Source organism: Bos mutus, chromosome 9 (genome assembly GCF_027580195.1).
Source record: "Bos mutus isolate GX-2022 chromosome 9, NWIPB_WYAK_1.1, whole genome shotgun sequence".
Lineage (NCBI taxonomy): Eukaryota > Metazoa > Chordata > Mammalia > Artiodactyla > Bovidae > Bos > Bos mutus.
Window position 1 is genome coordinate 41,098,597 of NC_091625.1, and position 14,158 is coordinate 41,112,754.

Below are 14,158 nucleotides of genomic sequence, written 5' to 3' on the forward strand. Positions count from 1 at the left end.
ATGGATGGAACCCATGTACCCTACTGAGGAAGTGTGGAATCCTAACCAATGGACCGCCAGGGAATTCCCCACATTACTTAATCTGTTTCACTTAAGCATAGCCTGATTTGTAGAGCTGGTCCAGACACTGGCTAAGTATCTGGTGTTCTGTTTACCTAAAAATTCTTAAAAATTTTTACTTTATAAGCTATTATATATATATATATATATATATATATATATATATATATATTTTTCAAAATATAACTTATGTACATACTGCCTAAATTTTAAAAATATGACTACTCTTCTATTCCTTTCAGGTTTCTCCTATGTGATTCTAAGAAAGTATACAAGTTACATAATTTTCACCCTAACACAATCATATAGAAAGTTTACTTACTATAGCTTTAAAAGCCAGTTAAGTGAAAATGTTTGCTTCAAAATTTCATTTCCTTCTGTCTTTCTTTATTGGCCACAGAGGAACAAAGGCAGTAAAATTCTGCATTCTTTATTACTTTCCTATAAAAGTGGGGAAGGCTTAATTGTGAGGTTAATATATTACCAACTTATATGAATGCTGATTAATCCATTAGCAGATAGCTACATGATATGACCTGAAGGTTCCTGGAAAGATTCCCTCTGCTTTCTGTTTCAGGAGCATAATAGTCCTAAGAGTGAATTCATTGTCTTGGGATAAAATGTAATATTCCATGATTTTTTTTGTCAAAATATTAAGACTATTATGCCATTCTTAGTTACTACGAATTTATACACAAGGATAGAGTCCTCCTCATCACCTCCACTAGAGTGAGCTAAGCATAGGTTCCCAAGGAATGCAACACAGCATGGCTTGTTCTGAGAACCTGGAAATAGTGGTTTTAGAGATGGGGTATGCTTTAGACACCTGTTGACATAAGGGGCTTCAGTAAGGCATTAGGAAAGAGAGGGATAAGAGGAAAGAATGCTAAATGGACAGCTGGGAGAGATGTAAAGCAAATTTAGCCTACCTCTTAATTTTCCCAAAGTTACTTCTGAATACATAATTAAACTTTCTCTGTTTTTTCTCCCTTTGGCTGTGCCGTGTGGCTTGTAGGATCTTAGTTCCCCGACCAAGGACTGAACCTGGGCCCCAGCAATGAAAGCATAGAGCTCTAACCAACTGGACGGCCAGAGAATTCCCTATAACTAAATTTCTTTGTTCTCTTTTCTTTATATTATATTAAGAATTATGTAGCAGACCATGTTATTTCAATGTACAGATGACTCTATTTTATCATAAGTCTAAGTGACTCCTATCTATCATCTTTTCACTAAGCCACACATACAGGCCTCAAATTTGGAAGGTCTAGAGAAACGTAACATTGAATCCAGATCTATTATCTTTTTATTAAAATTTTTTACTAAAACTTTCTTACGCTTTCTTGATGCTGCATTAGTTTGGAAATTTGTTCTCCTTTAATTTCCATTTTCTTGACTAAACGCTCTAGTTCACATTCTATATCTTCACAGACTGATTGGCTTTCAGTTTCTTTCATTTGATTCAGCAGGTCTTGGTACCCCCTTTGAAAGAAAAGCAAGTATCAAGCACTATTACAGTTTATAGTATACAAACTATATATATATATATATATAATATATATATAAACTATATATTAATCTTTGTCACAATTAAGCAATATTCTGCTCAATCATAAACTTTAATCAGAGTTAAATATTAACCTTCAAAGACAGCTTCTTTTTGTAGAGTTATCAAATTAAATCTATGGTCATTATAAATAGGCTCTTATGATTTGAGATTAGATATATTTAGAAATATCTCAGACTTAGGATCTCAAAGAATCTTAAAAAATGTCTGAATTCTTAGTGTTCATAGTTAAATGTAGTAAAATATTCTGATGTCCTTAGCTAGAGGCATTAAGGGACTCTTTTTCATTCCAAGTTTGGAATTCTTAATGTAGAATCTTTGGAAGAATTCCAGCTATAGAAGTATTTGCCTGAGAAATTCCTAGATTTCGTGAATGCCTGCTCAAAAAAACTACTGCTAATAGAACTAGTTATATCTTCTACAGAGGTCTTAGTTCAACTGATTGGCCACCCAAGTCACATATTTTCTGGAATATTTGTTGAAAAGATATTTAAACTTGAAGCTTAAAATATGTATCCCATACAGAATCTTTGAAGCATATGGATGCTTCAAACATGCAATGCAGACAAGCCAGAATGGAAAATAAGAAACTGCATTCCTATTTGTCTAATGAAATCATTCACTTAACTGAAAAGATTATAAAAAGCAGAAGGAGCATCTTAGAAAAGCATTTGTGAATTATAATTTAAGGTCACCAGACCCCATTTGTTAGAATGACAGAAATATTTGTCTATCAGTTCAGATCTTGGGAATACAGAAACACTTTAAATAGAAAAAAGTAGTAATCTTCAGATCAAAATAAGTTCAAAAGGCTAAGTAAGGTTTTTACGAATTTGTAAGTGACATTGTTTGAAAGACTGAGAAGAAAAAAAGATACCTAAATTTGTCTTGCTACTTCTTGTGATAAATACTTACATAGTCATTTGGTCCAGCTCATCTTGCATTGCCATCAAAAGTTCAGACAAATTGTGGCAAATAGAAATGGACTTTTCTGAGTCAGAAGGTACAGCTTTACATTGAGAAGTTGTTCTAGAAGGCTTGTAGAGACATCTAAGCTCAGTAACTTCAGCCGGTTTCTGAAGGATATGTGGCCCAGAATGTTGCACTGTTTGGAGGCTATGTGTACTTGCATTTGCAGAATGGCTTGCACTGGCAGACTTTGGGGGAAAAGAAATAGCTGAGAACGATCTGAAATAACTGATGGCATTTAAATAGCACTTATACCAAAGCATGAATTTATCTGAACAAGTATCCTCATTTTTCCCTTCTCACCTTCTCAGCCATAATAGGCAGTGTTTCAAATTTTGAACAAATTTGCTGAGGTGGTCTTCTCTTTAAACATTTAATTTTCTAAATATTGACAAGGAAAAAAGTAAACAAAAAATATTTTAAAAGACATTTATCAAATTAACACTATTACACATTAAGATATGCAAGTTACAAAGAAATATCACTATAACCTGTTAGAATGGTTAAAAAAAAAATGTGACAACACCAAATGCTAACGAGGAAATGGAGAAGCCAGATTGCTCATACACACAAAATAATGCAGCCACTTTGGCAGACAGTTTGGAAGTTTCTTGTAAAATTAAATATTTATTGATAGCTATCATATGATTTAGAGATTTCACTTTTAGATATTTACCCCAGGAAAATGAAAAATATGTTCACACAAAAACCTGTACACAAAGTTTATAACTGCTTTATTTGTGATAGCCTAAAACTGAGGCAGCTTCCTTTGTAGCTCTGTCAATAAAGAAGCTGCCTGCAGTGCAGGAGATCCAGTTCAATCCCTGGGTTGGGAAGATCCCCTGGAGAAGGAAATGGCAACCCACCCCAGAATTCTTGCCTGGAGAATCCCACGGACAGAGGAACCTGGAGGGCTATAGTCCATGGGGTCGCAAGAGTTAGACACGACTTAACGGCTAAACTACTACTGCTGCTGCTAAGTCGCTTCAGTCGTGTCCGACTCTGTACGACCCCATAGACGGCAGCCCACCAGGCTCCCCCGTCCCTGGGATTCTCCAGGCAAGAACACTGGAGTGGGTTGCCATTTCCTTCTCCAATGCATGAACGTGAAAAGTGAAAGTGAAGTCACTCAGTCATGTCCGACTCTTAGCGACCCCATGGACTGCAGCTCACCAGGCTCCTCTGTCCATGGGATTTTCCAGGCAAGAGTACTGGAGTGGGGTGCCTAAAACTGAAATCCCATGGACAGAGGAGGAACCTGGTGGGCTATATAGTCCATGGGGTTGCAAAAGAGTGGGACACAACTTAGCAACTAAACAACAACAACAAAACTGAAAACAACCCAAATCTCCTTCATCAGGTAAATGGTTCAACTGTGGTACATCCCTAGCATGGAATACTACACAGAAACTTTTAAAAATGCATCAATACTTAGATGGATTGGCTGAATGAAACAAGCCTCTCAAAAGGTTATATACTGAGTGGGTTGCCATTGCCTTCTCCGAAAGGTACACTGTACCTCCCTTTATATTTTTTTTTTATCACCTCTAATCTATAATTTTTCAAAATAAAAAGTGAAAAACAAAAAACAAAAAAAGACACATGGTTAGGATATGGAACAATGGTAATTGCTGATTGGAACATAAACTGGTCTTATAACAATATCTTATAAAGCTAAGGTGCATGACACTTATGGCCCAGTATCTCAGAGAAACTCCTGAACACTTACACCACGAGGCATGTACAAGAATGTTCATAACAGTGTTGTTTATAATAACAAAAAGTGAGAAACAAACCAAATGATCACTGAAAGGAGAAGGGAAAAAGAAATTTTTAGCAATAAAAAGCAATGAACCATTCATATATGCATCAATTGGAAGAATCTCATAAACTTAATGTTGAGTGGAAAAAGAAAGCTGCTGAAGAACACAAATACAGTAAGTCCATTATATAAAGTTCAAGTGTAAACCCAACAAATATATTTCTTATAAATACTTATTTGGCAAAGCAATTTTTTTTTTAAAACCAGGAGAATGATAAAAACAAAATCAGAATTGTGGTTACTCCTTGGATGGAGGGAATACAATTTAAGAAAGGTACACACTGGGCCTTAACAGTGCTGGTAATGCTCTATTTCTTAAGCTGTGTGGCAAGTACTCCAGTGTTAATGTCATTATTATCCTTCGAGCAGACATTTTTTGTTATATTAGGTTGGCCAAAAAGTTTGTTCAGGTTTTTCAGTAACATTTTATGGAAAAACCCAAACAAACTCTTTGGCCAAACCAATATGTACTCCTCTGTGAATCATTTTTAAAAAGACACTGCTAAGCTACATTCTTAAAAGTAAATGATTTTACTATTTTTGTTAGATGGATTGAACTAGGGTGACCAATTGTCTCAATCTGCCCATGATACAGGATCTTTAGTACTAAAACCAGTTAAGTCATAGGCAAACTGGGGTGTCTTGGTCACTCTATTTAACACTTTAGCAAGAGAATAATCAATAAGATGAGGATATTCCATAATAAAAAGAAAACAAAATATTCCCAATTCTAAAGGAAAATTTAGATATCTTAACTATCATAAACATTAATTTTTTTAAATTAAAAAAATTAAGTTGCTTAGAGGTAGAGATATCACAAGTTTGTGAGTCAGTTCTTATTCACTCAGATTTTCTTGGTGATTCTGGACAATCATTCAAGCTCTGTACCTTAGGAATGATAATTTCAAGTAATAAAAATGATGATTTGATCAAAGTCTATTTTAAGCAGTTAAATTAGAACAAAAGAAATGTAATTTTTTTCAGTCACTATACTGAATGAGATTTCTGACTGATAATTACATCTATCCTTTCAAAAGAATAATGAAAACCTCACAGGACAGGCTTCTATTATCTTGCTTACAATATGCAAACAGTCTGATTCTTTACTTCCAAGCTCACCTTATGCTGTTGTTGGTCATTATCTAGAAGTATAGCTCTAATCATGTCTCTATAAGCCTTCAATGGTTTGCAATGATTTATAGAACAAAAGTTCAAATTCTTAACATGGCATTGAAGATCAGTCATAATCTCACTTCAAGCTATAGTTTCAAGTCTCACATGGTACTACTGCTACTGCTGCTAAGTCGCTTCAGTCGTGTCCGACTCTGTGCGACCCCATAGACGGCAGCCCACTAGGCTCCCCGTCCCGGGATTCTCCAGGCAAGAACACTGGAGTGGGTTGCCATTTCCTTCTCCATCATATGGTACTAGTACTGGACAATTATTTACAGTTTCATGTAAAAATCAACTATACTCTCAGACTGTGACACACCTTGCCTCATCTCTATCAATACTTACTCATTTTCCAAGTCTGCCTTTACTACTTCTTGTGTGATCTTTTCACATATTCTTTATGTGTACAGCACCAGAATACTTTGTTTATACCTTTATTAAATTTTTAGTACACTCTGTCTTATATTTGTATTTTTATCTGCTTCTCTGTAAATTCCTGTGTTATCTTTTTAATACCTGTGAAGTGAAATCACTCAGTCGTGTCCGACTCTTTGTGACCCCATAGATTGTAGCCTACCAGGCCCCTCTGTCCATGGGATTTTCCAGGCAATAGTACTGGAGTGGATTGCCATTTCCCTCTCCATCTTCTCCTGGAATCTTCCCAACCCAGGGCTCGAACCCGGGTCTCCCGCATTCTAGACAGATGCTTTACTGTCTGAGCCACCAGGGAAGTCCTTTCAATACCTAAAGGTACTAGTATCTGGGGTTTTTTGTTTGTTTTTTAAGAGACCTTTGTGAGATTCCTGCTTGTCTCACTGACACTTACTCCATATCCTGGACATAGTTCATTCAACTCGATATGGAGTAAGTGTCAGTGAGACAAGCAGCAATCTCACAGAGGTCTCTTAAAAAAACCCAGATACTACCTTCAGCAACATTAGTGCTCCTGTTACCTTTAAAAGGAAGCATTATTACTTACAGATCTATGAACTTGGAACTTAAGCTAACTGCTTTTATAAAGTGGTTTTTGCTGTCAATTATTTTTTCTTTTCTTCCAGGAGCTACCTTTTCTTTCCTTCATTTCTTTTACTTTGTTTTTCCCTGTACCTTATTAAAAAATCTTTTCCACCAGCTCTTCAAAGGATGTCATAAAACATAACTACAAAAATAAATCAGTATTTTTCCACTTGTATAAATTACTTATAGTGATTCTCTATTTAGCTTTGCAGCTTCTAATCTTATTGTGGAGATAAGACACAAAACATACTTAAGGAAGGAAATAAACTAAAAAAATATAAACAGCATTGGGAAAATATTCTTCATTACTATAGTTTGCAAATTCTTTGAAAGAAAAAAATCTGTGAAAAATGCATCCAAACTACTGAATTCTTATTTATGGAATAAACAACTAGCTAAAGTTAAGTATAATGTTTCCTCCATTATTGTATCCACAGGGTGAACCTATGGCAGTGGCCAGAATTCACAAATAGCATGCTTGGTTCGTACAGCAAATAGCACATAGAAACACTACATGCATATTGAATAAATAGTAATAATGGTCATCAAAACTATAATTTCAGAATCATAAGATTAAAAGGGACTAACATTTTCTTTACCATTATAAATAAAAAAGTTTAATATAATAAATCCAAAACATCAATTTAACAAAACAAATTATTATTGGTAAAGCTATAAAGTACTCATTCCCCAATCTTTAGGCAAGTCCAAAGGATATTAGTATAAAGAAATAAAGAATTTCTCTAGAGAAATGACTATAATTTAATTTAATATTATAATTTATAATACAATATAATTTAATAGTATATCTTGTCTTTTTATTGTGCATGCATTATATAAAACTGCTTCCAGAATCTATTGTGCTGTATCTATTGTACTGTTTAGTGCTTCTTTTAAAAAGTATCCAAAATGCATTTCTTTAACAGTTTAGTACTAGCAATATGTTTGCCTTTCTAGAAAAATTAGAATGCTTATTGTTATTTCACAAATTTAGATGTATTGCCCATTATATGTTCCTTTTTGCTTTGGATGTCAAGCAAACTCAGAGCTAGGTTTTGTGCTCAAATGCTGCTACTTTAACCTAGGTTTTATGGAATTTTCTGTCCTCACACCCCAAATCATCATTACTTGACTTATGTTTTTAGGTCCATTTCATAGAATTATTTCATGTCTTATATTATAAATATCTTCAAATTCTTTTTAAAAAATGCACAGGTATAATTACTAAAAGGATGAAGAAATAAGCACTAGAAATAAGAATAAAGTATTTGCATACCTTTGAAGATTTCTTCTTTTCCTTGAAGTGCCTTGGATTTGTTACTGAAGACATTAAAATTCTACTGATTTCAAGTCCAGTCTGAAGCTATAATAGTGAAAAAAAAACCTTTACTATTACTTGACTTTTAACAAATTTCTTTTTCTTCAGAAACATTATAATGAGGGATCATATATCAGTTAATAAAGATAAAAATGTTTTTTTGAAGAAGAAAAGAAAATCCAAAAATTTATTTTTTTGTGTTAAAGTCACCAAGTCTACTGGTAATTACAATCATTTTCTGTTTATAACAGAATGAGTTATTTTATATATCTCAAACTGAAAACAATTGATAGCATGAGTTCTTTCAACTGAGAATATATGCATGTTTCTCAGAATTTCAAAAGACCAAAAGATCTTTGGCAATACATCCAAGTCTATGAATATACTTGCTGACTTATTGAAATTTCATTATTACAGCAAAAAGAGACAAAACTGATAAGTTAGGAAGCATAAATTAGAGTCTAGAGTAAGGCTTCAGTTAATAAAGTATAATAAAACATATGTGATTTTAAAGTGCCAGATGATACAGTGTTCTGTTTACCTGAGAAGCTTTATCTTGAAAAAGCTTACGCTGATGTTCTTCTTCCTTTAGTTTTTCCTCTAAATGTTTAATCTTGTCCTACAAAAGAATTGAAAAACCGAGATTATTATACAAAAACTAGAGCTAAATATCTTTTATTCCTTTTCCAAACAAATAGAGCCCTCAGGGTCTTGATTCTTAATAGTTTGGTAAATTAAAGCAGAAAATAAGAAAACGGAATGGCAAAAGATACTAAGTTTTCCTTGGCTTTCTTCATATGATTCTTTACCTACTTTATTTAAGAAAGACAAAGGAGAAGCAAAGAATTTATATGCATAGGCTCTATTAATGTTCATTAACAAAATCATAATACTGAAAATTTGGGAGGTTTTAAAGGTCTAGAAGGTCAAACAATATAGTCTTGGGTCTCAATGTTTCATTCAAAATATAGACAACTTAGAATAAAAGACCATGCTGTACTTAGGGAAAAGTGAAAGTGAAATCGCTCAGTCATGTCTGACTCTTTGTGACCCCATGGACTGTAGCCTGCCATGCTCCCCTGTCCATGGGATTTTCCAGGTAAGAATACCGGAGTGGGTTGCCATTTCCTTCTCCAGGGGATCTTCCTGACCCAGGGATCGCACTGTAGGCAGACTCTTTACCATCTAAGCCACCAGGGAAATAAGACTAATATATATGAAACAATATGATTTGACCCAGGTCATGAATATATATGTATAACCTTATACACAAAAGTATTTCATTGTATATCCATGGTATAGTTTGGAATAGGAAGACAGTACTATCTCAAAGGGAGAACTTCCTGAGTGTTCAAAACCTCAAGGAAGGCTTCATAGAGGAAGCAGAAATGGGAGAATCCTACAAAATGGATAGGATTCACTTGGAAAAAGAGAGGGCATTTCAGGATAGGATCTAGAAAAGGCATAACTTACTTGCAAGTGGTGAAAGGCTACCTTTTCAATATCCTTTAGGTAAATCACCTAACAAACGAAAATATTCTACCACTGCAGAAGAAGGTAAACTACAATTTCACATCAAAAAGCAAACTCATTTATGCTGTGGTCTATAAGCAATAACTCATATCTGGATTACTAAAAGCTATTAATGAAGTTTTACAAATCTAATTTTATTGCATATTCATATACAGGGTAATTACACAAAACATTAAAGATTTATTCCTGGTATCACCACTTCAAAGAAATAAGTTGAAGCTTACCTCAGCAGTTTTCTGAGTTGTTGTAAGTTTAAAACATTCTTTTTCTAAGACATCAAGCTTTGCAAGTTTTGCATGAAGCTTCATATGATCCTGTTCTTTTTCCCTTTGAAGCTGGGCCTGGAAAAGAAAAAAACAAAACCTAAGTTTGGCAAGTGAAGCCGATTGCTCAAGAATAATACAATTTCTGAGAATTCAAAGCACAACATAAATTGTCATAAGAAACACATAACAAACATGCACATACTTTAGGTACTTTGAAAGCAAAAAAAAAAACAAGAGAAAATAAAATCCTTTTCAAAAACAAAGAAACTGTGCAAAAAAATATATTAGATCAATGGAACAAAATCTTCTATGTATCTTTATATAACATTTCTACTATGGAAAACATCATCAGTGAAACATAGTAAATAAACAAGGTGTTATCACAAGGTGATCAAACCTACTTATTGACTTACCCTCTCTCTAACTATAACATAGAAAAGCAGCTATCAAAGGACTAAAGCATACAGAGAACTTGAAGAAAAGGAAAGTTATACATATATATTTACTGGTGTTGAGTTGCTAAGTTGTGTCCAACTCTGCGACACCATGGACTGTATAAAGACTGCCAGGCCACTCTGTCCATGGGATTTCCTAGGTAAGAATACTGGAATGAATTGCCATTTCCTTCTCCAGGGGATCTTCCTGATCTAGGGATTGAACTTGTGTCTTCTGCACTGGCAGGTAGATTCTTTATTGCTGAGCCACCAAGGAAGCTCTACACATATATATGCATACCTACGCATTGTCTTGTAATGGTATTTATTACCACACTAATGCAAGATGTTAATGACAGGGGCAACTGTGAGGGGGCAAGAAGTATATGAGAATTTTCAGTATTATCTGACAAATCTTCTATAAACTTAAAACTGCTCTAAAAAATAGTTTATTAAAAATAAAAAAACTGAAACAACAAATAAATAGAGTTTTGGTGACCTGTGGTCTAACATTCTATTGGAGTTACAGAAGGAGAAGAGAGAGAAGTCAGACAAGAATAATTATTTGAAGGCTAATACCTAAAATGTTCCAATTCTGATGAAAAATATTAACTGACAGATTCAAGAATCTAAAATGAACAAACAAAATATAACCCAAGCAGAATGAATACAAAGAAAACCACATTTGGGCATATTATCAAATGGTTGAAAACCAGTGATAAAAGGGAAAAAACAGCCTAAGAAATAACACACTATACACAGAGGAATGAAGATAACAATTCTCATTAGAAACTATGAAATCAGGCCTCTCTGGTGGTCCAGTGGTTGAGGATCTGCCTGCGAATACAGGAGACGTGAGTTCAGTCCCTAGTCTAGGAAGATTCCATATGTCACAGAGCAACTAAGTCCATGCACCACAACTACTAAGCCAGCGCTCTACAGCTCAAGAGTCACAACTTCTAAGCCCATGCACTGCAACTACTGAAGCCTGTGCACCCTAGAGCCTGAGCTCTGCAACAAGAGAAATTATCGCAATGAGAAGCCCACAAACTACAACTAGAGTAGTCCCCACTCTCCACAACTAGAGAAAGGCCGTGCACAGCAATGAAGACCCAGCACAGCCAAAAGTAAATAAATAAATCTTGGGGGGAAAAAAAAAATCAACTAGAATTTTATACCCAGTGAAACTATCCTTCAACAATGGTGGTGAAATAAAGCCTTTTCCAGACAAATACATGCTAAGAGAATTCCCAGCATACTTTAAAAAGCACTAGAAATAGTAAAAATGTGGATAAATATATATTACTTCTTATTTCTTAATTTTCTTTAAAGGAAAATTGATTATTTAAAGGAGAAACAGAAACAATGTATTGTGAGCTACATAACACACATAGAAATAAAATGTATGAAAACTGTAGCATAAAGGGGGACAAATGGAATCATTATGTAGTAGGATCTTGTATTACATGTGAAATATTTTAATGCTAATTCACGATAGACTGTAGTACATTAAGAATACATAACTTTAACCTATACAGTAGCTACTAAAAAAGAGAAGGGGAAAAATACCTGGAGAAAGAGAAGTCAGCAAAATCTAAGAAGAAACCACTAGGGAATAGGGAACTTAAAAAATATTTTTGGTTGAAAGAATGAAAATACAAAATGTCGAAATCTTTGGGATGCAGGTAAAGCACAGTTTAGAGGGAACTTGATAGTTTTTAATCACAATATATTACATTTAAAAAGAAATAATAAAACTTCAGTTATTCAAATTGCAGTTATAATTTACTTTCAGATCTATCAATAAGAATTAGAATATTTAGTACAGCTTGAGTTTGAGGTTCTTTGCTTAGTAATTATATAACACTGTCTTTTCACAGGCCATTTAAAAAAGTTCATCTTCATTTCCCAGCCCTCTTATCCTATTAACTGGAAGCAGCCAAGACTAAAGCAGTTCTTTAACTGAATAAACTCTCTAACAAAAAAAAAAAAAAAAAAGGAATAATAAAGTTTTAAAATCAATAATCTAAGTTTCCAACATCCAAAGCTAGGGAAAAAATAGCAAATTAAATCCTACATTAGTAGAAGGAAGGAAATAATAAAGATAAAGTGGAAATCAATGAAATAGAAAATAAAAGTTTTTATAAAGATTTATTTTTTAAAATCTATAAAATTTATAAAGTGATATGTAGGTTGATAGTTTTAAAAAGAGCACAAATACAATTTACTAGTATCAGGAATACAAGAGGGAACATCTCTAAAGACACAAGAAAAACAGATAATCTGAGTAGCCAAATCTCTGTTATAAATAAACTGAACTTATAATTAAACACTAGATATTTAAAGAAAACTTCAGTCCCAGATAGCATCTATCAAATTTGAACTCTATCAAACATTTAAGGAGGAAATACAACTATTCTTATACAAGGTCTTTCAGAAAATAGAAGGAATCTTCCCAACTAATTTTATGAGGTCAAACAAAATCATAATACCAAAATGAGACATTGTGAGAAAAATACAAACGAAGATGGCTTAAGGACGAAGTCACAAAAATTGTTAAGTGAAATCTTTGCAAGCTGAATCAAGCAATATAGAAAAATGATACTACATCAAGATCGATTGAGGCCTATATCAGGAATGCAATGTTGGTTAACATTTGAAAATCAAACAATGTAACTTACCATGTTAACAGAAGAAATGAGAAAAATCATATGACCCTTTCACTAGATGTATAAAAAGCAAATCGCAAAATCATTCACAGTAAAAGTTTCCAGCAAACTAAGAATAGAAAGTAATTTCCACATTTGATAAGGGATAACTATGAAAAACCTAGAGATAATAGTCTAGTGAAAGACTAGCATCTTTCTCCCAATGACCAGAAACAAAACAAGGATGTCAGTCTTTACCACTTCTAATTAACACTGTACTAGCCACAATAACCAGTGCAAGAAAGTACAAAAAACGAAAGCCATAAAAATTGAAAAGGGAAAAATAAAACTTTATTTATTCATAGATGACATGATTATGTATATAGAAAATCCCTAGAAAATACTGAGTTCCAGAAACAGACTTGATCTATCTTTGTCAACTGTTTGTTGACCAAGGTGCCCAATCAATTTAATGGGAGAAAAGAAATCTTTTAACAAATGGTGCTGGGACAATTGGGCATCCACATGGAAAAAATTTAACCTTGAATAATTTTTTCTCACTATACAAAAATTAATCCCAGATGGATCATAGAACAAAATGAAAATTAAGAGCTTTTAGAAGAAAATATTTTGGAAAATACTTTGATAGTTTCTTATAAAAATACACCTACCCCGTGGTTCAGTAATTCTACTATAATTTCTCTTTATCTAAGAGCAATTAAAACATATGGTCACAAAAAAGTTTGTACAAGAATGTTTGAAGTATCTTTACTTACAACACCTCCAAACTGGAAAAAAGGTCAAATATCCATCAAATGAAAAATGGATAACCAAATTGTGGCATATCTATATAATGAAATTCTACACAGCAATAAAAGGAATGAACTACTGATACATGTAACAACATGGATTAATCTAAAAAACTGTATGTGAAACCAAAGAACCAGACACAAAAAGAACATTTTCTATCATCCAATTTATATGAAGTTCTAGGACAGGTAAAATTAATCTGAAGCAAAATAAATCAGAATAGTAGTTGCATTGTTAGGAGGTGGGGAGAGAGCAGGGAATAACTTGGCAGAGATATAAGAAAATTTCTGGGGTGATAAAAATGTTCCTTTATTTGGTAGCACTGCAGATTACATTAGCATATTCATTTATCAATAATCACTGAACTACTGTATATTGTCAACCTTGCTTATTTAACTTATATGCAGAGTACATCATGTGGAATGCCAGGCTGGATGAAGCACAAGCTGGACTCAAGGCTGCCAGGAAAAATATCAATAACCTTAGGTATGTAAATGACACCACCTTTATGAGAAAGCAAAGAAGAACTAAAGAGCCTCTT

General features: G+C 33.6%; 1 protein-coding gene across 7 annotated transcripts in view; it reads right to left on the minus strand.

Moving 5' to 3' along the window:
- The window catches only part of CEP57L1 (centrosomal protein 57 like 1), a 98,814-nt gene that overhangs the window by 15,605 nt on the left and 69,051 nt on the right, over nt 1–14,158 (minus strand). For 6 of the 7 annotated variants that reach the window (XM_070376503.1, XM_070376502.1, XM_005905843.2 and 3 more), the window contains 6 exons: nt 9,684–9,800; nt 8,468–8,545; nt 7,885–7,971; nt 2,900–2,977; nt 2,543–2,784; nt 1,398–1,542 (listed from right to left, as the gene is read on the minus strand). In XM_070376503.1, the coding sequence (XP_070232604.1) occupies nt 1,398–1,542; nt 2,543–2,784; nt 2,900–2,977; nt 7,885–7,971; nt 8,468–8,545; nt 9,684–9,800 (747 nt within the window). The remainder of the gene's footprint in view (nt 1–1,397; nt 1,543–2,542; nt 2,785–2,899; nt 2,978–7,884; nt 7,972–8,467; nt 8,546–9,683; nt 9,801–14,158) is intronic. The other variant, XM_070376501.1, reaches the window with a different exon arrangement.